The sequence below is a fragment of the Struthio camelus genome, chromosome 13, assembly GCF_040807025.1.
Source record: "Struthio camelus isolate bStrCam1 chromosome 13, bStrCam1.hap1, whole genome shotgun sequence".
Taxonomy (NCBI): domain Eukaryota; kingdom Metazoa; phylum Chordata; class Aves; order Struthioniformes; family Struthionidae; genus Struthio; species Struthio camelus.
The window spans coordinates 6,236,591-6,263,716 of NC_090954.1; the positions used below are offsets into that span (position 1 = coordinate 6,236,591).

The 27,126-nt window shown below is 45.6% G+C and overlaps 1 protein-coding gene across 6 annotated transcripts in view; it reads right to left on the bottom strand.

Moving 5' to 3' along the window:
- Positions 1 to 27,126, bottom strand: part of RASGEF1C (RasGEF domain family member 1C) — an 84,791-nt gene that overhangs the window by 28,751 nt on the left and 28,914 nt on the right. For 2 of the 6 annotated variants that reach the window (XM_068959520.1, XM_068959525.1), the window contains exons 2-4: positions 6,862 to 7,044; positions 4,854 to 4,976; positions 2,079 to 2,216 (exon numbers count right to left, since the gene is read on the bottom strand). In XM_068959520.1, coding sequence (XP_068815621.1) covers positions 2,079 to 2,216; positions 4,854 to 4,976; positions 6,862 to 7,038 — 438 coding nt within the window. In that variant the 5' untranslated portion in view covers positions 7,039 to 7,044. Of the gene's footprint in view, positions 1 to 2,078; positions 2,217 to 4,853; positions 4,977 to 6,861; positions 7,045 to 7,214; positions 7,234 to 16,800; positions 17,033 to 22,933; positions 23,601 to 27,126 lie in introns of those variants that run through there. The other 4 variants (XM_068959522.1, XM_068959521.1, XM_068959523.1 and 1 more) reach the window with 4 other exon arrangements.

The following is a 27,126-nucleotide window of genomic DNA, read 5'->3' on the forward strand; positions in this document are numbered from 1 at the left end:
CTTTCTTCCAAACAACTAACGGGCACAACCACTCTTTCATGCTGCCCCTCAAAAAAGGAAATTTGCATTTGCAGGATACAAGCTGTCCCTTAAATTAATTATTGATTTCACTCAGGCATAATCACTTGCAATTACAGTGCCTAGTAGTATTTGAAAAACAATGATTTGGACCTAATCCAGTCTGAGGTCCCTCAGAGCACCTCTAAGCATCAGTACATAATGCTAAGCACCACATTTGCACACTCAGGTGCGCGGCAGTCGCTCAGGTCTGGCAAATATGTTCATCAGGAACATAGTTAATTTAAAGAAGGCCGCAGGACGGGTCACCTGCCTCCTGCTGCTGGGGTCAAGGCCACCCTGGCCCTTTCTGGCAGCCCTTTCCGTTCCCTTCAGCTCCACTGAAGCGTCACACTGCTTCCCCATGCTCTTCTCTCCCACGGGCCGGCCAGCCCGACCAGCAGAGCCGTGCCAGCCTGCAGCCAGCCCCAAAGTGCCAGCAGTGGTGCCAGCCCAACCCAAGAGCAGCTGTTTCCATTTCTCTTGTTTTTCATGTGGGTAGGAGGGTCCAATTTCATTTCCATCCTGCTTCAGCCCTGCTAATTGTTTCTCTTTTCTCTCCACCCCTCTCTCTTCCAGCCTCATGGGTATGCGCTTTTTGTTATACTGAATTGCACACATCTGTGGCCTGAAGCCAGGCCTTGATGTAGCCAATCGAGCTGAATTCTTCCACATCTCATGGTTAACCTAGAAGTAATTAGAGACTGTCAATGTGCTGTTTGCCCATATCCTTATTATTTTCATGGACTTTCTGGTATTTTTAATGTTTCTGAATTAATTTAAGGGGTTCACCCACCTGAATTTGCATGCAGGTCTCTGAGAGTCTCTGTTCATTGTGTCCTGCTCTGCCACACACACATCTCATGTATTTGAATGCCAAGAGCGAAACTTTATAACCATCTAGACTGAGCTTCTGTGCAGCAGGCCACATGCTGCTGTCTTCTTCTGCCACTTTTATGCCTCAGAGAACCCACGTGTCCATAAACATTTTTTTGAAAAAGTAAGGATTGTCCCTTGCTATCTCTCCAGGTCAGCAAAACAGACTGGATTCAAAAAGAGCTAACGCCCCAGCCCCCATAGATCCCGTGATCTTTAATGTGGATCCCAGGGGCGTTAGTCAAGCTGTGATCGGAGTCTGCTGCTCTGCATCTGCTCACTCTCTATCTGGATCCCAGCTATACAATATGAACCAGCTCTAGCATCGAACCTGTGACATGCTTTGCACAGGACAGGAACATGCGAGCCAAACTGTTGTCGGACTCCCTAATGAAAAGATGATGACAAAAAGTAAAGATTGTTCCAAATAAGTTACTAGACTGTGAGGAGATGTAAGCTAAGGAATGAAAAATTAGACTTCTGGGCAGGAGATCAAGGACGTATGGAAACAGGAGAAGGTGAGAAAAAATAGGACCATAAACCTCCCTTGCTGGTTCCACTTTCACAAGCACTCATTTTCATCGAGAAAGGAAGCCTTCTTCAGGTACCTTCAAGCAAGTGGTGATCTTCTTTAGCTCCCCCATGCAGTCACTTGAAGACTGGCTGCTTGCTCCACTCCTCGTTCTCTAAATTAGACATCCAGGAATGCTCCATGAGCCACTGCTTGGGCAGAATGGTTGGTCTTCAGTCATGATACTTAACTCCTCTGCTAGACTAGAATTTGGGAGATCACAGGGAGGTTGCTATCTGAACTGTGAACACCACATTCGGTCTATGCTACCGTTCAAATCCCTCATCTGTAAAATGGGAGCATTATTCTCCTAGAAAGTGGTCTGCGGTAGAAAAATTGCACTGATAACTCTGATGTGTTCCTATGTCACTGCCGCATGAATACCTAAACGGGGACACATGGCTTTCAGGGAAGCTACTACAGGTTTTTAGCAGCAGAGGAGAACAAAACTAAGAGTTCCTAGGAACAGGCATGGAACAGAACACAGCAAGTAACAGGAGAAACAGTAGGAGGAATCAAGTGGGATAAATGAATTTAACATCCTCATGAAACGTTCCCAGCCAGACATCCTCACCTCATCACATGGGGCTATCCTGTGAATCATGTCTTTCAGATGGCCGACCATCCGCTCTTCCTGAAAATCATATGGGAATGTTTCTGTCCACTCTGTCAGCAACTGTAAGATTTTGGGTCCAAATTTTCTGATCCGTGCCTGAAAAGGAAACCAGAGTGATGGATATGGATTGAAACGTGTTTACTCATTACAGTCCCAGAAAATATGTATCTCCCTGAACGTGGGGCCAAATTTCAAAGGCGGCACTTACGGTTGCACCTGCAAAATCTCCACATTGCGAACAAGTAGTCTGGTGCACAAATGACACATTTTTGCATGCGAAATGTACCAGTGTCTATATGCATGCACAACTGTCTGTTTTGTGTGCGGATTTATGTATTCTGCCCACGCAATTGGCCAGTTTACAGGTGGATGGACATATTTTGTTAGTGCAGCCTTAATACCTTACTTTAAAACACCTAGCCTTTTTGCTGATTTGGACCACATGTTCCTCCCTACAGCCCTCCTGTGCTTTCATCATTTCCTGAAAAATTGATTGCAACATTATTTCTTGACCAACAGAGACGTATCTTTTGCTTCTTTGCTTCCTGGCAGGGGGATGTACTACACAGTGACCACTAGTAGAGGTAACACAAGGAAGAAAAGACAGACAAAATACAGGCACGTCAGTACCTTCACCTGGACTACTGATGAGGTTGCCCTTCTCCTACATGAGCTCAAGGTCATGATAGGACAAGAAGGACACTCACTCACATAACACACAGCTGCTGCCCACTTTGCTTTTCGTGTAGATTTGCCTAACGATGCAGGAGTAGGAATAGTCTGGGGATGATATGGGGCAAGGAGGGGAAAGGGGGGAGAACAGCACTGTTGGTGCCTTACTATTATCCCAATATACAGCCAGAGCAGCTGCTTCCAAAGCTTTTATCCTCCATTATTCAAGAACACGGAAAGAGGAAATTGAGTTAAACAATAAACTGTATTTTTATTTACAGAAAACACAGACCAAAACAAACAGCCTTCTTCTGCATACGTACTGTAGCTGAAGCGTACCCTGTAATCAGGAAAAATTATACTCTTGAGCTCCACAGCTCTCTGCTTTTTAACCAAGGTGGTTAAAACGCATATTTCAGCTTTCCACCAACAACAGGTTTCAATGAACCACATCTCTAAAAATAACTGCTGTCAGCTAGCATTAAACTCACGCTCAAAGACCAGCAGGTGGCTACTAAAAGGAAAGCTTTATTGGAAACTACAAAGGTCTGGGGATACATTTGCTCCAGCTGTGTAAACTGCTATTATGAATTGAAGGAGAGGACTTCGTGCAAGTCACAGGACGCGGCTCGAGGGATGGGAGGTCACTTGTGTGCAGCCGCAGTTTCAAAGTCAGCCCTGCTCTCAGGAACACACAATCAGCTGGGTCCCACCAACTCTGCATTACTGCAGGGCTGTCCGAAATGCAGCTTCACTCAGAAGCAGCTTCCCTTCAGGCAGATTGGGAGGTCTTTGTAATAAGATAATAAGATAATGTCTCTCATTTCTTGCAAAGTTTGACGAGCAGCAGTAGTTTGCAACGCTCACATTTTAATCCCCATAAATTTGCATCAGGCATAGCACCTGCATCAGAGAACAGAACCTATCGCACCTCAGAAAAATTGTTTTGGATGCTGCGACTGACACAAATTTTTCCATTGCGCTCAGACAGCGTGTGCAACTCAAATATCCGGCATCTACAGAGGCTGCCTGATTGCATGCTGCAGGGAAGGTGGAGCTCCTGTTACTCTTGCAACCAGCTGCCTGGGCATAAACAAGCACATGTGCTCAGATGCTGGTGATTGATTCAGTACTGGATGCCAAAACCACCGTGTTTTCAGCTGGGAAGGCTGATCCTGAGACACATTTCAGAATTCTGTTTGAGCTTTTGGGGAGTTTTTTGGGTAAAACTGTAACTGACACACGTTCTTCTCTCCTCCGCTGCACTGAAGATATATCTCCTGCTCCAGGCAACGCACTGGACAAGTTTTCATCCATACCCCAAGGAGAGCTGAGTTGAATCTGGCACTGAACAGGATCCAACGGGATCCGTCTCGACCGCGCTGCCTTTGGGATTGCCAGCAGACGCACGTGCGTTGTCACACGCTGCATCAGTCTGCTCAGTCCTTGGGCAAAAAATCAGGAGGAGCGGAGACACGGCAACAGCTTGGATTTTCCCATTTCGTTAGCTTGTCAGATCCCGGCTGCTGCTTCCGCTCGCTCCCGGCGCGCCAGACGGAGCCCCGCTCCGCAGCGCGGCTGCGCGAACGGCCTGTCAGTGCCAACCAGGGGCGGTCGGCGGGGAGCTGCACGCTCTTACGCCGCGTTCACGGTCACAGGAAAGGCCGAGGGGAACTGTTACACACTGTACCAGCAGCAAGAAAGCAAAAGGGCAGACGCGTTAAGTAAAAGCGGGAGAGCGCTGGGCTGGCGCCCGCGCCTCACAGGGCTGGGTTTACATCCCACCTCCTCGCATCCTGCAGCCTTCCTCAGAGCCTTAGGAGAAGGAGGAGAATCACTTGGGAAGACTGCGACAAGGGGAAAGACAAATTAGAAGAGGATTCAAAGTGACTGGTGCCTGGAGCGCCGCTCTCGGACACCGATACTAGGATGCCTCAATGTCAGGATCTCAGCAACAACCATCACCCTTATGAGGATGCTTTTGTTCAATCCAAAGGGGGACCAAGGACTCTCTGCCCCTTGAAAATACCTCACGTTTTTCTGCTGTAAAGCCAAACTAACCTTGTCCAGCACCGGGTCATCCAGCCGCTGCTGCTCAATGCACTTGTGACAGACTCGGGACAGAAGCTCGTGGGGTTCGATGAAGAGCCTGGAACTCAGCAGGAATGTGAAGATATAGGCTTTCTGCAGAAAAGAGACAAGCAGACCTCCTGTAAGCCAGCCACCATGTGGCTAAGATTAGCCAGAAATCCATGGTTTTTGCTGTACTTCAAAACAGAGTTTCCCACTCAAAAGCAATACAGATGCTGGAGCACAGCCCCTGCTTAGAGAGGAAATAGCTTTTCATTACACGTGTCAGTAAGTCACACCGTGACTTACAGCTGCCAGGTGGATGTCTGCTCCTCTGTGTTTATTAAATACAAACTTTTGAAAATTTACATTTTCTTTTAAGCAGTAAAACCCATGAGAGCAAACAATCTGCTCTTTCACAGCAAGGCATTCGCACTGGGACAAAGTGACAGACCTGTATGTCTAAAGGACATAAGGATTCCTGACCCTGAAACTGGTTACAGAGGGCACATCCTGCCATTCAGACCCTCCCATGAGTTAGTGGCATCTCCTACCTTCTCAGCACCCATTTCCAACCCTTGCCTCCCCAGACCCTTGGATATATGCTGTGGGGAGGTCCAGGGAAGACTGCCTCTAGCTCACTTTGCAAGAGCTAGCCCAGGTGGCGGAGACAGCAGAAGCAGGGAACCCTGGAGGCCAGTGACAAGGAAGTGACCATTGCTCAGGCAGCCCTGTGCCACGCTGGGTTGGGAGCTGTAGACCTTAGACACTTCCCTTCAGTGCCTTGCCAGTCTCACCCTGCCTGCTTTAGGGAAAGTTTCACTCATTCTACTAACTCCCCAAAACGTGCTTCTACCAGCCAAGCTGTGTCAAGCGCAGTACCACATCACTGAAGCTGTAGGAAGGAAGACTGTTGGATAAGTCACTGGATTATTTAAAATACTCCTGCACTGAATTTAAAATATACGCATGAATCCTCATTCGTTTGCATCACGACCCCTCCTGGCGCCTGGATTATCTTCTTCCCCCCAGACCTAGCCATGCTCCTGAGCGACGGGTGAAATAATTTCATATCATACATTGCTTACCGGAAATCTCACAGCCTAATCTTGCCATTACCTACTTTTATTGCCTTTCTGTTCTTTTTTAATTGATATGCTCCTTTACGACTTATTTTTAGCTGATCAGAAGCTGAGCTGTGGCTAATTTAAAACATGCTGTCTGCTCTGCATTGATAACTTTAGTGGTCCTCTAAACTGCCCAGAAGTCAATGCTACTCTGGTGCTTTGAAATACAAGCCTTTCCATAGGGACACATTAGCACTTAAAAGTCTTCCAGTCAAACTCTGCCCTAAATTCCACTGAGAACGTGCAAATCCAGTGAAGTCAATGGCTTGCAGGACCATAAACCTGCTTTCAGTTCCGATCCTTATATTATCAGTGAAGAAACAGTGAATTTTCACCGATGGAACAAAGATCAGGATCTGGGCTCTGCTGTCCAGACTGTAAAGTCTCTGTGCATGTAACCCTAGGAAAATTAAGAACCCATCATAATTCCTCTATTTTCACTGAGGGAATGCTTTATACATGCAGAGAAACCTTGACGGTTTTAGTAGCTGCTGAAATTCAGCTAATTTAATGCCAGTTCAGACTCAAAGTTTTTTGCTTTAGTTTTCATCTAAACCTCTCTGGGATGGACTGCTATTTTTGAAGTGCTCCTACTGCTAAATCACTAATTCATCATCACTACAGGTTTTTTTTTTTTCCTCTCTCTTCTCTTATTTAAAGGCAGTATCAACTTTGGGATCCGCTCTTTCATGGAAACAGTTACAGAGCAGCGCAACAGCATTTAAAGCCATGCATCAATATACCAAGCTTTAACTGTATGCAGTTTTTAAATAAGCTCTCTTAATTCAAAATTGAACATATTTGCATTTTTGCATAAAGTGCTGTCCCAATTCATCAAAATTAAGCTGTTTATTATACTGTGAATTGCTTACTTCAGGGTAGTAATCCGTGGTAGGTATAAGATGCTGGATTAGAGCATCCAGAGATGCTGAGGTAAGGTTTCCATCCTGGAAGATCAATCCTCCTTGTTCATCTTCTTTTGAAGTATGTAGATGAGGGCTGAAGCCACATGGGGTAAACATGCTGGTAGACCTCAGCGTTTGGGGCATCCCTTCCTGCAACAGAGATAAATTCATGTCAGGAACAAGATCTATCAGATGTACAACCAGAGTTTCAACCGTCCTCTGCTGATAACTTGAAAAACATAAGCCACTAATGAGAGTTTTCTGTTCACAAAATTAACACAAGCCCTCCATAACACCCTCTGCGAAACCCTCTTTCATACCAGCAGGTCACACCTGCGATGGGAAGTACACCCACAGGAAAATGGAACATTTTGCTTCTGCTTTTGGGCTGCAAAATGACGGAGGCTGCTTCGGGCTCCCATCCCAGGCGAGATCTGTGGTAACCCCCCTTTAACTATAGCCCAGGGCAGTCCCAGGCAGGAGAGGCAACGTACTTGGCACTCGAATTCAGCAGGTTCCTGAGGAGAGCAAAGTGGTAGCTTTGAACCTTCATCCCTCTGAGAATGAGTCTGGAAGGATTTTGGGTGAGAGAAGGAGGAAAAATGGTGCCAGCCAGGGCTTGCTCAGGAAGGACCTTGAGAAGTGCTCTGTGGCTGCTGAGGGACAGGAGAACTGCCCGAATAAGCAGTTAGGGGCAAGGGCAGATACAGGAGGATACAATCAGCCAAGGGGAGGATGGAAAAAGGAAAAGAGAGGTGGAAGGAACGGAGAACGTGGGAGCTGAAGAGATTAAAGAGCAAAGAAAAGAGAAATGATGAAGACGGAAAAGCCAGATACCTGCGCTATTTTTGGAACCTAAAGTTACTCAGTCCTAGATCTATACTTAGGCACTAAATATATGTTTCAAAAGGATCCTGAGCACTCATCGACTTCACTAGAGCTGCAGGATGCCCAGCACCTTTGAAAAGGAGGCCATGCAAACTCAGAGCACGCAGCCCACCTTCCAGGTCCCTTTATTTCAGTTTTCCAGGCTGTACTGGTTTACTTTCCAGACTCCATCTCGATTTTGCAGCTTACAATCAGCTTTCATTGTTTCTTCTATTGAGCAAAGTTGCTTTGCTTCCAAACTGGTGTGAGTGGTGGCAGATTTTGCCCTGAGGGCTTTAAAGCATCTCCAGCTGCCTCTGCGACCCCCGCGCCCCAAAGCTGCTCTGCTCTCAACTGGAGGCTGCATCACACGACTTGGACTGGGAAAAGGACAGTGCTTTCTCACTCCCCAGTCAGCCAACGCACCATCCCGAGCAAGGGTCTTTGCAAACACCAGCCCTCCGTGACCTGCCAATCTGCTTCTAAATTTGATTCTCCTTGGGGTGAGGGAGATGGGAAAATACCGAAAGAGAAGAGTCCTAGTGCTGATCTCTCTTCCCTCAGGCAGCTATGAAACATTGCCCAGGCCTCCAGCTCTCCCTCCCGAGCACCAGCTCTGCCTGCTTGAAGGACCATGTCTGCCCCATGCTGCCCTACAGATTTGGCTTGAAAGCTCGCGTTTGTGTTTCTCCCTCACATACATCAGGGACGTGCTGTAACGCAGGCAGCAAACTCAGCTTTAGCTACCTGTAGAGCATGTTGTATTTACTCCTGCAAATATCCCTGTGCGCCTAAAGCGCCTCTTGGCCTGGCACAACCCAACTACTCCCCAAAGCTCAGGCTGCTAAACCTTGCCCAGTCTGAGGGGTGCCAAAGTCACGAAGGGCGATATGTGTCCGTGACCCAGGCAGCTGGGAAGCCCCAGGAGAGGCTGTGAGCGGAGCCTAAGCACCATGGGATAACAAGCTTCTCTAGTAAAACACGACTTTATCCCTCAGAGGAGGGCCTGCTCCCTGGGAGCCACGGTTCAGTTTCTGCATCACGCCCCATCTCCTGGGAGCCACGCACAGGCCGGCAGCGCAGCCTACCACCGGGTTGAGCAACCAAAAAGAAACCACAAGTGTCAAATCCAGCAAATTCCTGCCTCAATGGAAAAAAACAAATAGATGTCAGGGATTTTAGTTTATTTTATTTTAAAGACCAGAACGTCCAAATGTCATCCAAGCCAGAATGGAAGCTGAAGTATCTAATTTTAATGAACATGCAGATGTGCACGTTAATAAGGCTCCAAGAGCAACTAATTGCTGCTTTTTGTACACAACTCAGACTTGGTGTAGTAAATAGGAAAGACTGCCAAATCCCATTTGTTATTTCTAATGCTCTCTCTGTTACATCTTGTTTCTATGGCAATAATCCCAAGAAAGATTACATGTCCATATAGATCAAGAAATAGACCTCATGGACATATAGCTGTCTAGATGAGGAAAAGAAAAAGTTAAAACAGCTGTGAATTTATAGGACACATCCTTGCTTCAATGTAAAATAGAGGACTCAGTAATAATTTATACAGTGTAATCCCTCACTGTCAATGCCATTTTTATTATCAAACAGAAACACATCTGAACAGGATATTGCTTAAACTTTTGCATCTCAACACATGAGGAAACTTGACAAAACACACAGTAATGCTACTTAAGAAAAAGTTACCGTTATTTTTAAAACTGAATAAAAACAGCTGCACAGCTGTTGTTGACGCACTTTGGGGTATTTTTAAGAAATCAAATTTGACCTTCTACTGTTAGGTTCCTGGGCTGACCTCAAATTTGCTGGTGAGGCCTGGGGCATATCTGAGCTGCTGCCTGGTTGCTCCCACACCTGCCACTTAAGGGAGTCACACTTTTGGCGTAAGAGAAAGGTGCATATGTTGCAGTCCTGAAGGTGTTAACGTCATGCTGTCTTGCTCACCGCTGTCTGATGCGGTTACAGTAGAGTGAAGGCCAACTATACAGAGACAAAAAGCTTCTTGCGCTACTACCCTTGGTAATAACTAACATTTGTATTAGGCAGACAGGAGTTTAAGACAGTGACTTCTCTGCTTACAACATCTCATTTCTTTTTCTGTTCATCCAGTTTCTGAAGCACTCTTTTCAAAAGCACTAAACAGAAATAAGATCTTGCTTTGAAACAGAGTCTAAACGTATGCTTGCCTGCAGTAGGCAGACAGCTAGGCTATGCTGTCAATCAGAGGCAGAACACAGAATTGAGGAAAGTACAGGGAGAGCGGAAAACAAGCAAGCAAACAAGAACCCCGGGGAGATTTGTCTTACTGCACCCACAGTGGTTTGCGGCATGGAAAGGGAAGCAGGTGCAGACAGAGCCAGACCCTGCTCAGAGGAGCACAGTGAAAGGACAAGAAGCAACAGTCACCGGTTGCAAAAGGGAAATTCCAGTCGAACATAAGAGGAAAAATCTCTCCCATGAGTGCAGTGTGAAGCCGGAACAGGGGCTGAGAGGATGCTCAGGCTCCACCCTGTGAGGTTTTCAAAACTCAACTATTCCAGGCCCTGAGCAACCTGAGTGAACTTTGAAGTTAGCCCTGCTTCGAGCAGAGGTTGGACTACAGACCATGAAAGGCCCCTTCTGATTAACTTTTCTATAATTCCAATACATATTTTTTCCCCATCAGCTGCAATATTATTTCATTTCTGGAATATACTATTTCAGAGAGAGACTGTCACATGATAAAATGAAAGCTTCTTTTTAAATTTAAGCCATGGCAAGTAAAAATTTAGTCCAGGTCATCAGATATTTATAAAGTTGTTCATTTTGTATGTAAAACTTTCTTACACTATGCCTGGACACAACAGCCCACGTGTGGTTAAAAAGGCCAAAACCTCATTTCAAGATCACTTGAACCTAACCTGAGATCAATGAGATTTAAGCATGTGAAAATGCAGTAGGTAAGTGCTTTCCTGTCCAGTTCAACATACAATGTTTTGGTGAGCCTCTCATTTCAGAAAGTTGTAGTTCTAGGCTGCAGGTGCTACCAGTGTGTCTGCTCCCCCTTCAAAATCTTTTGTATCATTTCCCCCTTTTCAACCAAAATTTCCAGGAGTAGAGATCTCAAAAGCCCCTGAGTTCCTATAAGTGCCACGAAGCTCAGCAGTAGAGTGGAGGAGAAAGACCCAAATTAGTGATCCCGTGGGCAGGCAGCAGTGATGTGAGCTGATGGAGCACTGTGCTCCAAAGGACCTGTTTGGAGGGGAGAAACCTTAAGAAAACACAGGAGCAGCTGCTGCAGAAGCAGCGTCAACCAACCTTGCTGAGTGCAGGAAAATCTACTCATGCCATGGTAGGCCAAAACCCCTTTTATAGATTCTGCTGCTCTTACCCATACTTATTAAGAGCTGGAAATTTCCACCAGTAAACATACCGAAAGGCTGGTGCCCTGTCTTTGGAAAGACGTTCTGCTGTACACTGGACCCAAAACCCAATTTAACGCTTGTGCGTTCGGCAGGAGCATGGACACTTTGCTCTCAGCACGCAGTCTCTGGTGGCAGCGACAAGGGTAAAATATAACGTGGGCCTTGAAGGACCGCTTTGATAAATGGGCTCTGGGAGGAGCGCTCCTGGTAAGTGGTCTCAGTGAACGGCATCCTTCCGCACCCTGCCATAGAAAATGACTGATGATACAGGTAGCTGTGCACATGCCAGCATTCAAACTATCCTGACGCTGTAAAAGACTGAAACCTGGAGCTGAGCAAATGCCTCTAAATATATAGGGGGAAAAACAAACACACACACACACACCACCCTGCAAGGGAAGGGAACTTACTGTTGGGACCAGGCTCTGATATACAGTCTCCTGCTGGACGGGAGAGGGCAGGAGGTATAGCTCCTTCCTTTTGGAAGAACCAGGTTATAAAATGAAAGAAAGCAGGTTAGACTCTGTACTGACACCCCCACAAAGGCAACAGAAAATGCTACTGAGCCGGTACTGTAGCATTTTCACAGAAGTGTTATGACCACCCACAGTGGCAGAGGGCAATTAATAATCCCAGCTCAACGCAGGTCGCCCTGAGCAAGAAGGCACAAGCAAGGTCCCTCCTTGTTTATTTGTGCACTTTGCAACACTGCGTCCCGGGGACCCTCCGTCCCCAGGAATGAGGGGGATAACAGAGTCGTTCCAGGCTCCTTGATGCTCTCCATGATGTTAGGGCTGTGCATTTGGCCAAGGATACCCCGATTAGGAAAAAAACAGCTGAGGCAACATCTTGTTCAACTACAGCTCTTCTGAATAGTAAAAAGGGGCTTTGCTAGGAGTGAGCCCACTTCCACTGCAGAGAAAAATGCACTTTTGTGGTGTTTTATTAATAACTGAAACAACGATCTTCTCCCTTCCTGCTCTTGTATTTCTTTCTACCTCTCTTTTCTCTAATTACTCATTAGTCCTTAGCTTTCACCAGTTTTGAAGTGTTTTTTTTATATGTTCTTTTAATCTATTACATACATTAAGATTTGAAAAGAAATAAAAAACAATAGCAATACACTCCTTTTTAATTTTTCTTTCTCCACTGGCCAGGACAGCTCAGTATCCAACATAGAGATGAAAGCAGGTAACCCGCAAGAGACTTCTCACTGCAAATTATGCTGCTTACACAAAAGTATTTGAGTAAGGACTTGAATCACGGAGCCAAAAATTGGAATGAAATGATGACCAATGCTTGGCAGGGAAGCCAGCTGCATACTTGGCACCTATCTGCATCTGCAAGTATCTCAGAATCTCTGGGAAATGGTTTTCCACACCCAAACATAGGAAAACTGAGCAAGGAACAGCTAAAGAAACAGCTGCCTAACCATGCATGTAACACGGGCCCATCTATCTGCAGAAAGCCTGTCTCCTCTCCCATTGCCACTTCTCCGGTCTCAAATGCAGACCACCGTGCAAAAGGTGCAACGTGCTGGAGGACAGCAAAGGGGCTGCCAGCTCTGCCCTGCTTGGTGCCAGCCAGATGAGCTGTGGCAGAGCTGCCAAGGTAAATACCTCACCAGCCCTTGCCGACTCCAGCAACTGCTGCTACCAACGCCCCCGTGGCAAGTACAGTTAATAATTACATGGACACGAAATGTTCAGGAAACATTTAATATGTTTTTCAAGTGGCTTTGATGTGATAAGTGTTTTATCCTTTTATCAAAAACTTAATCACACTGTTGACTTTTGATCTTTGTTTCATCTCTGCCTTCCATCTGCTCTGCCTCTCTCAAGGGGAAACAAAGAGCCGGTACCTACCATGTGACAAAGGGAGCACGGCTGCAGACTTATCTTCCCTCCCACTTAACTTTCAGATTAACAAAATAAATAAAAACCTTCCCACTTCAGGGATGAAATACGCAAGCTTTTGAAGATTTCCCACCAAAAGTGCAGGAGCTGGTTGGAGTGTTCGTCTGCGACGCAGGAGAGGCTCCTGTTCTGCTCCCTCTCACCTACTGAAACGGTGGGCTCCTCCTCGCAAGGACTCAGAACGCGCGAGGCAACATCCAGTGAGCACGAGCAAGGCATTCACCGAGGGCATGTGAGACCCAAGGTCAAGCATAAGGCAACAGACTTGAACAAATATCCCTAATCTAGAGTGAGCTGGATGGCTTCATATGCCAGTCTGGGAACAGAGGTGGGGGACATCTCTCACCCCATTCCGTCTTGTCCCTGCAACATCTTTATCAAGCCAACTTTCACCAAAACCAGAGAGTTCAAGGAAGTGAAAATGATTCACACTAAATGAACATTTTGGAAGAACGAACACCTGAGAAAATTCCTGGCGAGCTTTAGTAACCAAACCTAATATCCAGCCAGTGCTATTCGCTCCCTGTGACGCTTGAAGAGCTTTGCTGAAGGATTTGCTCTATTATGAAAGTATTGGGAACTAAGGGACGGAAGAGCAGAAGAGGAGAAGTGATCACAAGCAGCCACCATCTTCTTTACATGGACATTGGCCGAAATGATTCAAGGGACTGCATGGGGCTGCTGAGGAGTACCTGCAGCGCAGATTAGATGAACAGATCTCCATCAACGTTTAGTTGCACTGTAGTACCATCGATACTAAGGTCCTCCTCGTTCTCATTCACCTACCTATGAACCCTGCCCCACGCAAAAAGTAGTATGTGACAGACAAATGGTAGAAAAGGAAATCAGAGCGTAAGGCAACCTACTCGATACGACAGGTGGGAGAGAAACCAACTCCCAGCTCTATTCAGTTGGCCCTTGGGCCCAAGCAACAGCTGGAGTTACCAGAGAGGTAGCTTATAAATGACTTTGAGCCCTGAACTGACACTAAAGTAGGTAAAGCGTGAAGGAGTCAGAAAAAAATTGCACTTGGAACAGGTTGTACAGTGAAGGCAAGTTTGGGGCCCTCCTCACTGAGGACTTTACAGACAGCCTAAAGGCAAAAACCAGAGCCAGGAGGATTTTGCTGTTAATAAACACATGACTTGGCAGGAAGACACTTTATCAAGGATGGCTGAAAAAGACAGACACCTGTGTTTAAGATTAGACTGAAGATAATTCTGTAGGCTCATTATGCCAGAGCTTTCCCAGATCTGTAATTGTTGGATGTAAAAACCGGCTTTTACACCTCAGGTTTATAGCTCCCAGTGCCTCCTTGACTGTGGACAATCAGCTTGGCCATAGTGACTGTTACAAGTATTAGGGGATCTGGACATTGTGGGAATACATCCTCTGCCCTGCCCAACAGAGCAGAGGGGAAGCACTGAACTGGTCCATGGCACAGGCTCACGCTTATGCTTTTCCTGCTGCTGGCCAAGCCAAAAAACACCCTGGTAAGACCTTGTCCAACAGCACTGGCCCTTCCCTGCTTTCCCACGTCCTGCCACTTCTTTTTGTGCTGACTCCCTCCACCACGTCCAACATGTTCCCCTTCTTGGTACCCCCTCAGTAAAACATGCCCTGCTGTCCAGCGCCTCCTTGAGTCACTGTCACGCACACTGCCCATCCGCTTCCTTGCGCAGGCGCTGCCCTGCTGGTATCTCACCCATCAGTTGACTAGGTGCTACTGCGATGCTCCGGGAAGGAAGGATGTGGTGTGAGAGTTCATGCTAACTGTTCTCACCCTACAAAAGCACATAAATCTATCTCTCACCAAATGATGATATAACGGCCTGTTGCTAAACTAGGGCAGGGAGCATAGGGCAGGGAGCAGTGCCACCACGTCCAATATGATCTATGGGAGTCAAAGATCAGGGTTTCTAATAAAAGCAATGTTCTTGGAACGCAGAGAAATCAAGGGTTTCTAACCAAGTCTTTCTTAGGTGAGCTCTCCGAGGAGACGATATTTGTCAGAGTAAGTTTGCCTTGCATTGCTGTAGGATGTAACTTCCCGAAGCAGACGTCAAAACTAACTGCCTACTTGGAAAAATTCTGCTTGGAGCATGTAAAGCAGACTCTGGCATACAGCTGTATTTCCACCCTTTTCTCGAAATGAGACCTCTGCTCAGCTAGAGACCTGTGACATGCCTGCTTCCCGGTGCAAGCTTCAGTGTTGGGGTCTGCACTTCGCCAGGGTGCACCCAACTAGATAAAACAACAGCCTCACTATAGGCACAGGCCACAGCTGGTGCAAGAGGGCTTGTTCAAGTGGAAGACATCTGTGCTAACACAGAGCCCTACTGCAAAGATGGAAAGCTGCAACACAAGCATTTGGGGGAAAATCATCCATGCTGACAATCCCCTAGACCATGATATGAGGGAAGAAGCCGAGAGAGCAGAAGGGAGCACTGTCCTTCTGCTGGCTGCACTGCCCAGAGGTGCAGAAGGTACCTTTGCTGCTTTGCGGCTCAGTTACACACTCCCTTTGGGTCCCAGCAGGACAAGGAGCGAGTCCGCCATCCATTCTCCTTAACACATTCACTATTCGTCCCATCCACTGGGGAAACCTGCTCCATGCTCTCAGCATGAGACATAGTAGGGTCTCATCTGCCTCGGGTAGCTAACCAAGTCCTAAATAGCAGTAGGCTATTTTCAAACTATTCAACTCTGCAGACAAAAAACTTAGGAAGATAATCATAATGACTTAAATTCAGATCTTTCTCTATTTCTTTTATGAGGAGAGAAGCAGAGGAAGGAGGAGAAAGAAAAAAACTCCAGAGTTTCAGAAAACAAAAGGAAAACCACTGCAAAGTAATTGCTTCCATTTGTCAAGGCCACGGTTATAAATGTTTTTTTCCCAGCAGGAGTACCTAGCACTAACAAACTCATAATGCATTTGATGCTGATGTAATCAGGAAACAGAGAGTAGATGCAACTTTCTTTTCACCTTTTCAACAGGCCATAAAACATTCAATTTACAGTCCATGAAGTTGTGAGATTGCACAAAACTCAACTTGTCAATCCCAATAATATTGAAAATGGTAAAACGAGCAATATAGTGAAGCTACACAACTTAGAAACACAAAAGAATCACAAGAGATAAGAACTGAGGGACTGTAAAGGTGGGAAAGAAAACATGCAACTGCAACATTCTCCAAACAAAATGACAATGATTACATCTAGAAGCAGGCAGGTTCTCTTTCTTTGCCTACTCATACCTTGCATTGGCTGAGGCTCTTCTACTCAGATTCCCATAAATGGGATTACAAGAACAGCAAGTGAATTTAGGGACTTTGGTTTTCAGGTATCTAATCGGAATTAAATGAAAATTCTATTTCCTTTGATGCCATCTGATTCTCACCTCTAAGTCATCTCCCTTTCCAAATAACTCATTCCCCTAAAGCAGGTGCATCCACAGCCCTCTCAGTGTTGAGATCAGGAAGGAGTAAGAAAACTTCTGCTGAACCTAAACCACCAAGAGTAAAAAGCAATCTTGTGTAAAGTAAAGAAAATGAGAGCAGAACAGTTCCAAAATGTGTCGTGGCACATGGTGACCCCGGAGGAGGGGAGGTACACAGGCTTGGAGAAAACTTAGAGATGCCCGCAAAACTTCTTTCTGTGTAAAATCTCTTGAGGGGAGGCAAAATCCCAATACATACCTGGTTTGCCCCAAACTGAAGTGCTCTGGAGAAGGACTGTTCTGGGCGTTTCTGGAGTCTGACATCTGGGTGAGTCACTCCGCATCCCCATTCCTGGAGAAGGGAGACAACACACGGCAAAGCCCCGGCCCTCAGGACAATGGGGCTCTGAAGAGGATGCACTGGGAAGCTCCAGCCACGGAGGAGAGCAAAGATAGCAAAGCAACTGCACTACGGTTTCCATGGTGCACTGCAGAAGCATGTAAAACCTCAACTCTTTTAATCCAGTTTTCCCAGGGAAAAAAAAAAAAAAAAAAGACCTCTTCTGTTTAAAAAAAAAAAAAGTTTACAACACTCACATACTAAACAATTCTTGATGGATTTCCAATTTCCCCAAGAAAAAGTGTTCTAACCACAAAGAATAATTCCAAAGCTTCACTCTGGAAATATGGCCCAGGACCTCTGAACCAGCACCAGCACCTACGCCTACGCCACTCCTGAAGTGACCTGAACACACAGCCAGCCTGCGGGTCTCCATCCCTCTCCCTCCTAACAGTTGGGCAGATTGTGGAGCACAGACTCACATTTTTGGCAGGCGCAAAAGGAATCTGGTTTCTTCCTTTGCAGCAATCCTCTAAACCAGAGGGGTCCTGCATGAGCAGTGATAGCAGCTTAACTCCGTTCCAGAAATGTTGCAATGTGACAGAAACAAGGTTCAGCTCAAAACCCACAGAAATTACAGGGCTCTGGATCTCATGTATTTAGTCAGGGCTAGAACAAGAGCTTTTATTCTGATATACGCACCTAACTGCATTCAAAGCCAGCTGCTTGGAGAGGCATGTGTAAACCTACCAGCTGAATTTGTTCTGTCGTGACAATGAAAAAGATCATAACTACTGTTGTACTAGAAGTTTACAACAGATATCTTGTAATCAAAATACTACAGTGAAAAACCAACTACTCTAACCAATTGCCTAGAAATCCAGTGGACATGCCTCAGAAAGAGGCCCAATTTATAGGTAAGGAGGAGGCATTTAAATCAATTACCGCTACAGCGCTTGCAAGAACAAGGTCACCTTGCTGAAGGAATATTTCTGTTTATGCTCATGTCCGAGTATTTTGTTCGATGGAGAAAAATGAAAACCTGATTATCATGAATTTGGTGGACTGGTCTGAAGTAGAACGTAAATCAGAAGTGAGAAGATTTATGGCCAATTAAATTGAACACCAATCAAAATCCCATTCAGGCAACAGTTCCCTGGGGGCTTCAATTTGTTAGTGCCACATTTTTTTAAATAACTTTCTTTTTCATGTAACATCAGCAATAATAAAAGCCCTTCAATAACAAGCAGAGAGCAGTGAACACGTTGTTTATCTTAAAATGCCATCATCGCTTGGAATCAAAAAGAATTGAAACCACACACTGTAATCACTGAGAAACAGCCCCGCATAAAACTACACTGGATGTAAAAGCTTTTTCTTGGTCTCAGAACAATTCCTCTTTTCCTTAAATTGGTGCAAGTCTGAAGTATTTCTCCTTACTGTAAGAGAGTGAGTCAGGATTAATCCTGGCATGAGAATGAATGCAGCCTCCGACGTCTCCAAATCATTAGCCCAAGCCTGTTCAACTCACTTTCCTAATACCGGCATGTGAGGTACAGCGTTTGTGGCATAATTGTGCCTCATCATAATCAGATTTTTAAAAACATTATGAGGAGAACCCCATCAATATATTCCAGATGCCCTTGACAGTATTCAAATGTATGCTAAACTCAGCAGTCTGGATTTCTCTCACTTACGTTAGGCTAGTACATGCATTTTCTGCTCTAACCTGCCCTCAGTCCCCTTGTGCCTCCCCCTGGTAAAACTCTTAGACAACACAAACATTATTCTGGGGGACGGGAACTTTTTTTTTTTTTTTTTGCTTTAAGAAATGGATAGCTAGAATAAGGGAAATGAGAGTGTTTAAAGTGGGGATGAATAATTCTATCTTTTGGTAAACAGAGAATTGTAAAATTCACCCTGAGCAAAGTCAGGCACAAATAAAGAGGGAAATCCCAGCCCAAAACCAAACAGGCAGCGTTCCCAGAAACCACTGACATCAACAGGAGCCTTTTGGCTCGTTCACTTGTCTCTGAAGGGCCACCACTACCACTGCCTGGAAATCAGTCAAAACTGTGATTTTCTTGCTTCGACAGAAGAGGTGGTGAGGAGAGGAGGTTATTTAATGATAACTAACCGTTGTCAATCTGAAGAGTTGCGTGGTTTCGTAGGCCAGTCTGGGCTGTGACATGATCAAAATCACCTTTAGAAATAAGAAAGCTGATGCGGGAATTTTATTTGATATCCAAATACAGGGGTATGACACTGCTTCTGCCTTCAGTCCCCTTCCTCTCAAGGGCATTCTCTTCAAGAGCAGGTCTGGAGGAACCAGAAGGGCTTTAAAAGCAGCAAGGCAGAGTCAGGCCCCTGCAAGGCCATCGGCTTTGCATGAGCAAGGACCCCTCTCCCCATCCAAGTGAATGTTGCCTCCACCGGCTGCTGCAAGAATTACAGTGGAAAGCCCGTAAATAAAACAAAAATGCAGACCTAAGTCCTACTCTCACGACATCTCAGTGAGAACAGGCCCTGACAGGAATAAAAAAAAACCCGCCCACACTAAGCAAAGCAATTCTGCTATTTATGCAGAAGGAAGAAGGAAAGCTGTATATCAAACAAATAATTACACGAGCAGCTTTATCAGTCCCTGCTGACTGCCCTCAGCTCGGTTTGATGACTCTGCCCGCGCTCCGCAGGTTGTTCAGAGAGGTGCATGTCACAACATTTCATTCACACTCCTTTCATTTATTAGCACCTACTGCTGCCTGTCTCCTAGTCAAAAATCTTAGCGTGCATTTATAAATTAGTCTCCTGGAGTCTGGCAGGGAGGTTTCAAAACCTATAAATCATATTTTTACATTCACACAAACTCACCCAGACAGACCCCACATGTATATATGAATGCATAATGATATATCTTAGCTATTATATACATGCACTCATATAGACACACACACTTTTATACAAGCATATTCACACACAGTCAACTCTCCCCCAACACGTAAATACAGAAATTCAAATAACTGTCTATCACTGCTCTAGTTTGGGTGGGACAGGACATTTTATTTGGCTTTGGGCATTTTTGCCAGATGTGCTAAAATATTTAAGGGAAGAGGGTCTAATCCTTACGTCGGAAAATATCAAAAGCAGCAGCAGCATAAGCTCTGCCGGTTAACAGCGTCAGCTTATCACTACCGTTAATTACGCTGTACTCGAGAAAAGTTCAGTTACCTGATTAACACAAACATCATATGGATTTTGCTCTTAATTGCCACAGTTTGAGGGCATCCCTCAGATTTACATCCCCCCGCAAGGCCTCCTCTGCAGCAAGCCCCTCCGCATTTTGGCATGCAGCTCCCTGCCGGCAGGATGGACCAACATAGCCCTGGATTTATGGCACTTGCATCCCTCTTCCTATTTTTGCCTTCTCAAGAGCTTTGCAAGGGGTTGATCTGAGCGCACTGGCCTCTGCTCCCCACCGGGAGGGGGAGAGAGAGCACAGGGGCAACGCCAGCGTAGCCAGCACCAGGCCCTGCTCTTAGCTATAGGTTTTGGTTATTTCATCCTAGCTTGCCCAAAGGGCTTCAGACTAACAAGCAGGCTCCGTGCTGCATAGCTGGCATATGGGTGCAGCTCCCTAAAAGAAACAAGCTCGCGAGCTTCCAGATTTCCCCTTCTGGGGCGCCATCTGCACCCGCTCCCAGGTCTTCCACCCGCTCCGGCAGCGCAGCTCGGCGCAGCCGGCAGCGCATCGCCCCTCGTCCGCCCGCCAACGGCGCGAGGCGGCGAAGCAGCAGCGTCATCCGCAGCCGCCCCCAAGTTTGAACACATTTGCTCTGTGATATGCTCAGCCCACGCAAGTTCAGCGTGCTTTTGGCCAGCCAAGGAGTCTTCCGCTGACAGATCTTCTCTGGCTGGATTAAGTATATAAAAGAGACTCTGTGGGCAGTAAAATAACACAGCAAGGCTACAGCTGGCTAATAAACCCCTCAACTTCAGAAACAGGAAATCTCAGCTGCAGCCCAAGCTACGACACCCTCCCGTCCGCCGGTCCCCGCAGGCGGACGCGGGTGCCCAGGCAGCTCTGCCTTCCCCTTCCCCAGCGAGGGAGGGGGCACGTGGGACCCAGCTGCCGAGCTCCCTAATTGCTCATTAGCGAGAATTAACTTGGTGAGCCACTTGTGTGATCATTGCTAAGAGTCTGTCACTGAAAGGGACTGCAGGCATCAGTTCTGTGCTTCCTATCAGAGCGCTGGCGGCAGCACGTTCTGGCTCCGGGATGCACGAGCTGCTCCCAGACAGGGAGGAATCGCCCCTGCTCCGGCGAGCTCCTCGCTGGCCTCACGCGCTGGCCGCGGCGCAGAGAGGTGCGAAGACGACGCTGGGGCAGACAGACAGAAATCCGCTCCCTCCAGCCACCTCCTGCTCTCTAGTTCATACCCTGAAGGAAGAGATCGAATATCCATCCAAAAACTGCTACTGTCAGTTATTCTCAGTGCCCGTATAAAAGTTATAACCCTCGGGAAGTAGCAAGCACAAGCCTGCCGAGATCTAAGCTCGGGACCTTGGTGAAATACAAGCGTATTGGAGGCACTGACTTGAAATACAAGGGGATGAATCCTCTCTTGGCATCGCTCCACTGACTTTGGTAGCGTCAAAGCCAGGGGTGACTTTGGTCCAAGACATACACAGAATAAAGCTGAATTCTGCACTGCACTTGCCGACCTCATAAGTCATCAGCAGTTGAAATGTGGGTTACAAAGCCAACTTTCACAAAGGACGCGTTCAGTTAGCAGTGGGAGACCGCGCTGATCCGAGCTGTGTGAGCACGCCACCGAGATGTTTCCCACATAATCTACATTCATGCCATACTTTTTGGAACGGCTCCTTAAAAGACAGTGTCAAGGGTGCAAATCCTATGGATCAGTGAGATATGTGATCCAGAAAGCACAGGCTGTTTTCAACTCATTACTCCAGTGTTTTGAGAAGCCACAAACACCACATTCAGTTTTTCTTCATCCATCCAAGGATGCAAGGTAATGACTTGCTTAGTTTACAGATAGCCTGGATGGCTACCTATACGCACCTCTGTTACTCTCGAAGCAGGACATGCTGTACAGGAATGCTTTGTCTATGTATAAGGCCCAACATGAAATATTAGTACAATATACTAACATTGGATATATTTAAATGATATAACCAACCACTTGATACAAAATTTGAATAAGCACTAGAGTAGTTACCCTGTGGCTAAATGTCTCACCCTAAGACTCCAGACCTGCACAGACAGAGACACAACAGGACTTTAAACACAGTAGGAGAATTTCTGATAAAATTATGCATATACAGATATGCAACTATATATAGGATTTGCAAAAGGAAGAGTCTAGCGTTACCTGTAATCTCTCAAGTGCATAGATTTACACATGCAATTGAAGAAAATCATTGACTTTCCACATACCAGCATGGGAAATTAGATGAATCACATGCTCAAATTAGGTCTGGCATCCTCACATAACTGGGGCCAAATTTGGACAATCTTATTTCTCTTCAGTGGCCTCAAACTCAACCAGCCCTTGAAATCAGTGTGACTACTCCCAATCTACGCTTATATTTCATGTGATTAAGGGGATCCAGCTCTGATCCCCAGACGCCAACAATCACCCACATAAATATTTACAGCAAGTTTACATGTTGCCTTTAAAAATTCAGTCTCTGGTATTTGCAAATTTTCTAGAAGTGCTAATACCCAAAGCAGAAACATGCTACTTGTCTTAAAACAGTTATTCAGCTAAATAATCATTTCAACTTGAATAATTCTAAAGGAGCTGAGCCAGCCGCCCGCCTGCTTCGAACAAAGAATATTGACAGGAGTGAGCAAACATGGGTTTATGCTCAATTTAAGGCAGTAACTAAAAGAAACATACAGCATGTTCTTAAACAGATACAAAACAAGTGGGCATATGTGCTAGGAGAAAGACAGGCCTCAGAGGCTGTTTTTGCACTAATCTCTAACAGAATTTAAATAATAAGACATCAACAGCGTGTCTAAAACCTGCACAGATGGGCTTTCTCCAGTCCCAGGGCGAAACACACTGCGCACCCCCAGTCTTTGCAAATGCTGCTCAGGTGGCACTCACACACACGTTTGCTGCAGCAGAAGTTTGCAGGAGAACAGACACAGGGCAGATGCAGATTTCCTCATTAAATGCTTTGCTGGAAAGCCCTCAGCTGCAGCAGCGATGGACACAGCGCATGAGAATCTGATTACAAAAAGATCACAACTCCATAAAGAAACGAGGCTGTGGACACAAGGGATGTAATGAAGAACAGCCTTCAACGTCACGTAAAATGCTGTGAAGACACGGGTTTGAATATTGACTTGCAAACAGTACTAATTAGATCTGAAAATATAAGAATGGCCTGGAAAGTCACACAAGCCTTCAGCAGAGTCCTCGACAGCACTTATACAACTGAGGAGTTGAAACGTCATCAGCAAACAGCGATCCTCCTTCTCCCAGGGCGCTGTGACATTGGACGTGTGTTTTGGACTTCGCGTGGGGTTATTCTGGCTTCCAGGATGGCACTTTAAGATCCGGGATGCTTTCCCTGCATTTCAAATGTCCAAAGTTCCCTTTTAGGAGTCCCTGCTACATTTTCAGACAGCACGGAAATTTCACAGTCGGTATTTCCTTGATGACACGCAGAACGACGGAGAGAACCTATTTACAAAAGAGCCAGAGAGGTAACCAGCTGGAAACCCACGATGAAGGAAACTACTTGTTACCTCCCCAAGGGAAATGGGGAAGAGTAAAAGTTAATGGCAGCATAATCAGGAACTCTTCAGGGATACCAGTTTATAGGGCATGAGCACCTCTAACTATGAGACTTGTTTGCATATCAAGGGGCTACAGGAGAAGGTGTGTCAGCCAAACACAGCTTATGAAAATATGGCTATCTGTAAAGCCGATAGCTTCTTTGCATGCAAAAACACAATCCTCCTAACATTCAGCTTGGCAGCTGAAGGCTAAATAACATCAATGTGTCTGTTTTGGGCAGCCTGCACAGTGAAAACGCTTCCTATGACATTTACGCTGTTTTCAGTAGACATGCCTGGGACTCGGAGAAACAAGCTGCTTTGGGAGATTAAGGATCCCCTCAAAACATCCAAATAAAAGAAAAAGAAATACTCATACTTAAAAAGTACCCAATTCCATCATGTTGTTTTAAATGGTCAGTGAAGAACAACCACCTTGAAATTGCTCAAAAAACGGGAAGCTATGTTACAAGAACAGGATAGGATGCAATTCAGTTTTGGACAGAGCTGTAGGCATTCAAGTCCCTCAAAGAGTTTGAGCAGATTAAATTGCAGAGGTACTGCAGTGACCGAGCACAGAGGAGCAATGGCAGTTTGGGTACCCTTCAAACACCAAGCGCAGGGCTGGGCATGTCTGCAGCCGTGCCACCTCACCTGGCAATTTCTCCATCTCTGAGCAGGACTAAGAGTCCCTCTCCGGTCTGGTATGGGAGACCTTCCAGGGAAATACAAAGACTCACGTCTGCATTTTAATGTGACATTTCTCCTTTGCAGTTTGCCCATATCCAATTTCCTACTCTGCAGCAATCAGCACTCTGTTTGAGCGCTATCTTTTGCGTAAAGATATCTGTGAAGATAGCTCCCCTTCACGCCAATACTCCAATTCACTTCCATTCTGCCCATTTAAAGATTCGCCCCAGCAGTTGGTGCAAGAGCAGAGGAGCTTTGGTCAGGTCTGCGCTCGGACCTTCCTGCCAACTGCAGCACAAAACTCTCCTTCCCCTCCTGCACCGAACGGGTTGGCAGTATTGCTGCAGACTATTCAGCGATATGAAAAGGACTGATTATTGAAAGTGTCTCACTGGGATAAGTGCTCAAATGCATGATTTTATTATTAGAATCTGTTTTGTTGAAAAGGCGGATATTAGCCAAGATTACCTCCTTCTGTTTTGTGATCATTTCTGTGAAATCTGCGTTTTGGCCAAATCTAGAAATTTGGGGAAATTAAGTTATTTATCCTATTATGGCACTTTTACCATGCTAATGGCTAATATACTACTTCATTGTCAGGGAATTTTTAAATGTGCCTGCCATTCATAAATATATAATTACTTATAACATAAATATATAATTGTTTATAACTTTTATGTCAACATATTAAATATTTAGATGGATACCACATAATTACCTGGACAGAAAAAAATTCTCTCTTATATGTGGTCCGATGCACTAACATTTTCCAGAACTATAGCCCATTTTTACTAGCTGAATCACTTCTCAGCAGGAACTCGATTCAGAAATTCCCAAATCCTCCACTTTTTAAAGCATTCTTTTTATGTTACAATGGCTCTTCATTCCACTCCACTGACGCACCACAGGCGGTAAAAAGCTCAAGTCAAAAGGTTATTCTGGAACTCAGTCCATCATTTTTCAATGCCCATGTCTACAAAAGCGGCTAGGAGCTCGTAAGCTCAGAGCTACACTCAAATAACAAGAGGTTTTGCTCTAGCACCATGTTTCCACACTCTCCAGAATCCCATCATTTTTATTCTCTCACATCTGCAAATCTTTGATAATTTTCACCTTCTCAAAGACAGTTCAACGACACTTTCGATTTGCAAGCAAGTTCAGGCAGGAATTTTAGCAGATGAGTAGCTTCACTATCTGCATGCATTTCGCTATCACATTAGTATTGGCCCTCTTCCAAACGGGAGGCTTGTCAGCATCCCAGAGAGGTCTTTGTATTCAGACCAAGCCTTCTGCTCAGCTGTGGGCACTATCTGCAAAGTGACTCTATGAAAATGACATCATTGTGTGGCAAACTTGTTCTCGCTACCGTAAATTTGTTTGGCATGCAAATCAAACCCAAGCTTTTTCAAATTGTCAGCATCTTGAGCTCAGTCTTGCAGCTAAATACCACGTTGTGTTCTTTCTATTCCACGTCTAACGCATCAGCAACAATGAGAACGTAGCAATCAAACCTGAGCTGGCACTTTTTCTGATGACTCACAAAGCTGATTAAAACACAGTTGCTCTCCCAGATCTGCACTGGCTCAGAATTGCAGCATACGTATCAAAGAGGTCTCTCTTAATTCCCCACCCTTTGTTCCAAAAATTAAACACACACAGAGAAGAGACAGATGCAGTAATGGAGTGCGCGTTTTCCCATCATTTGTAACCAATCCAGCCCTTAACTAATGGGACTTAATATCGTCGTACATTATGATTTCAGACGGGTGTCTTTGCTCATGCTGAGTTATGCTCTCCAAGAGCAGCAGTAACAAAACAGCATGCTCACAAATTGAAGCGTTGAGAAAGAAGGCCAGAGTTAGACTCTGTAAGTCAAAATGACATTTAGTAGTATAACAGCCACATAACCGCAAGATACAGGCTCTTAACCCATAGCAGGCTTATTTCTAATGCTGTGCTTGTCACAGGTGACAAGAAGTTACGTACTCCCCAGACAGCACTGACACATAATAGAGAAACCTTCAGTCTCTCCGAAGGCAAAAATATTTGTCCTTGTCACCCAGGCGAAGGATGGTAACCCCAGCCCAGCATGTGTTGTAATCACACCTGCACAGCGAAACCAGGGAGAGGAAAATTAAAGTAACAAAGAGGTAGTGCCTACCTTTTGAATCAATTTATCCTAGGGCATGCCTGTAACCTTTCTCCGTGAGATGCTGCTGTTGGGCAGTGGCAATGTCTTTAAAAGTCCCTCTAGCAGCCGGCAAATATCGACCTCCAAAAAGCCAGCCCGGCTCTTCTCTGTGAACCTTGCCTGTGACTCAGCATGGGAATATGCCTTCAAAGCAAGAATTTCAGAAGGCATTCTCTTAAAAAAAAAAAACAAAAAAACAAAAAACTTGCGAACAAACAACTTAGTTCATTGCAAATCGTTCTTCCTTTCATTTTTAACTGCACCAGGAATGAGCTTTTTGGGGCTACTATTTTAGGAGTTTAGGCCCAGAGGAAGTTCTGCCAAGTCCTAGCAAAATACAATGTAATTTTAAAATTACAGTCTCACAAATTGCTGCTTAGGAGAACGATCATCTTTTAATGATTGGGCACGCTGTCTCAAATCGCTGCTTTACATGCGTTAGAGAAAGGGCCACAAGAACACGTTGCGGTCACTGCTCTAACTCCTCACAGCCTGGGACTTCAAAGACATCAGAACATCTCCACATTATTAATGAAAATCCCAGAGAATT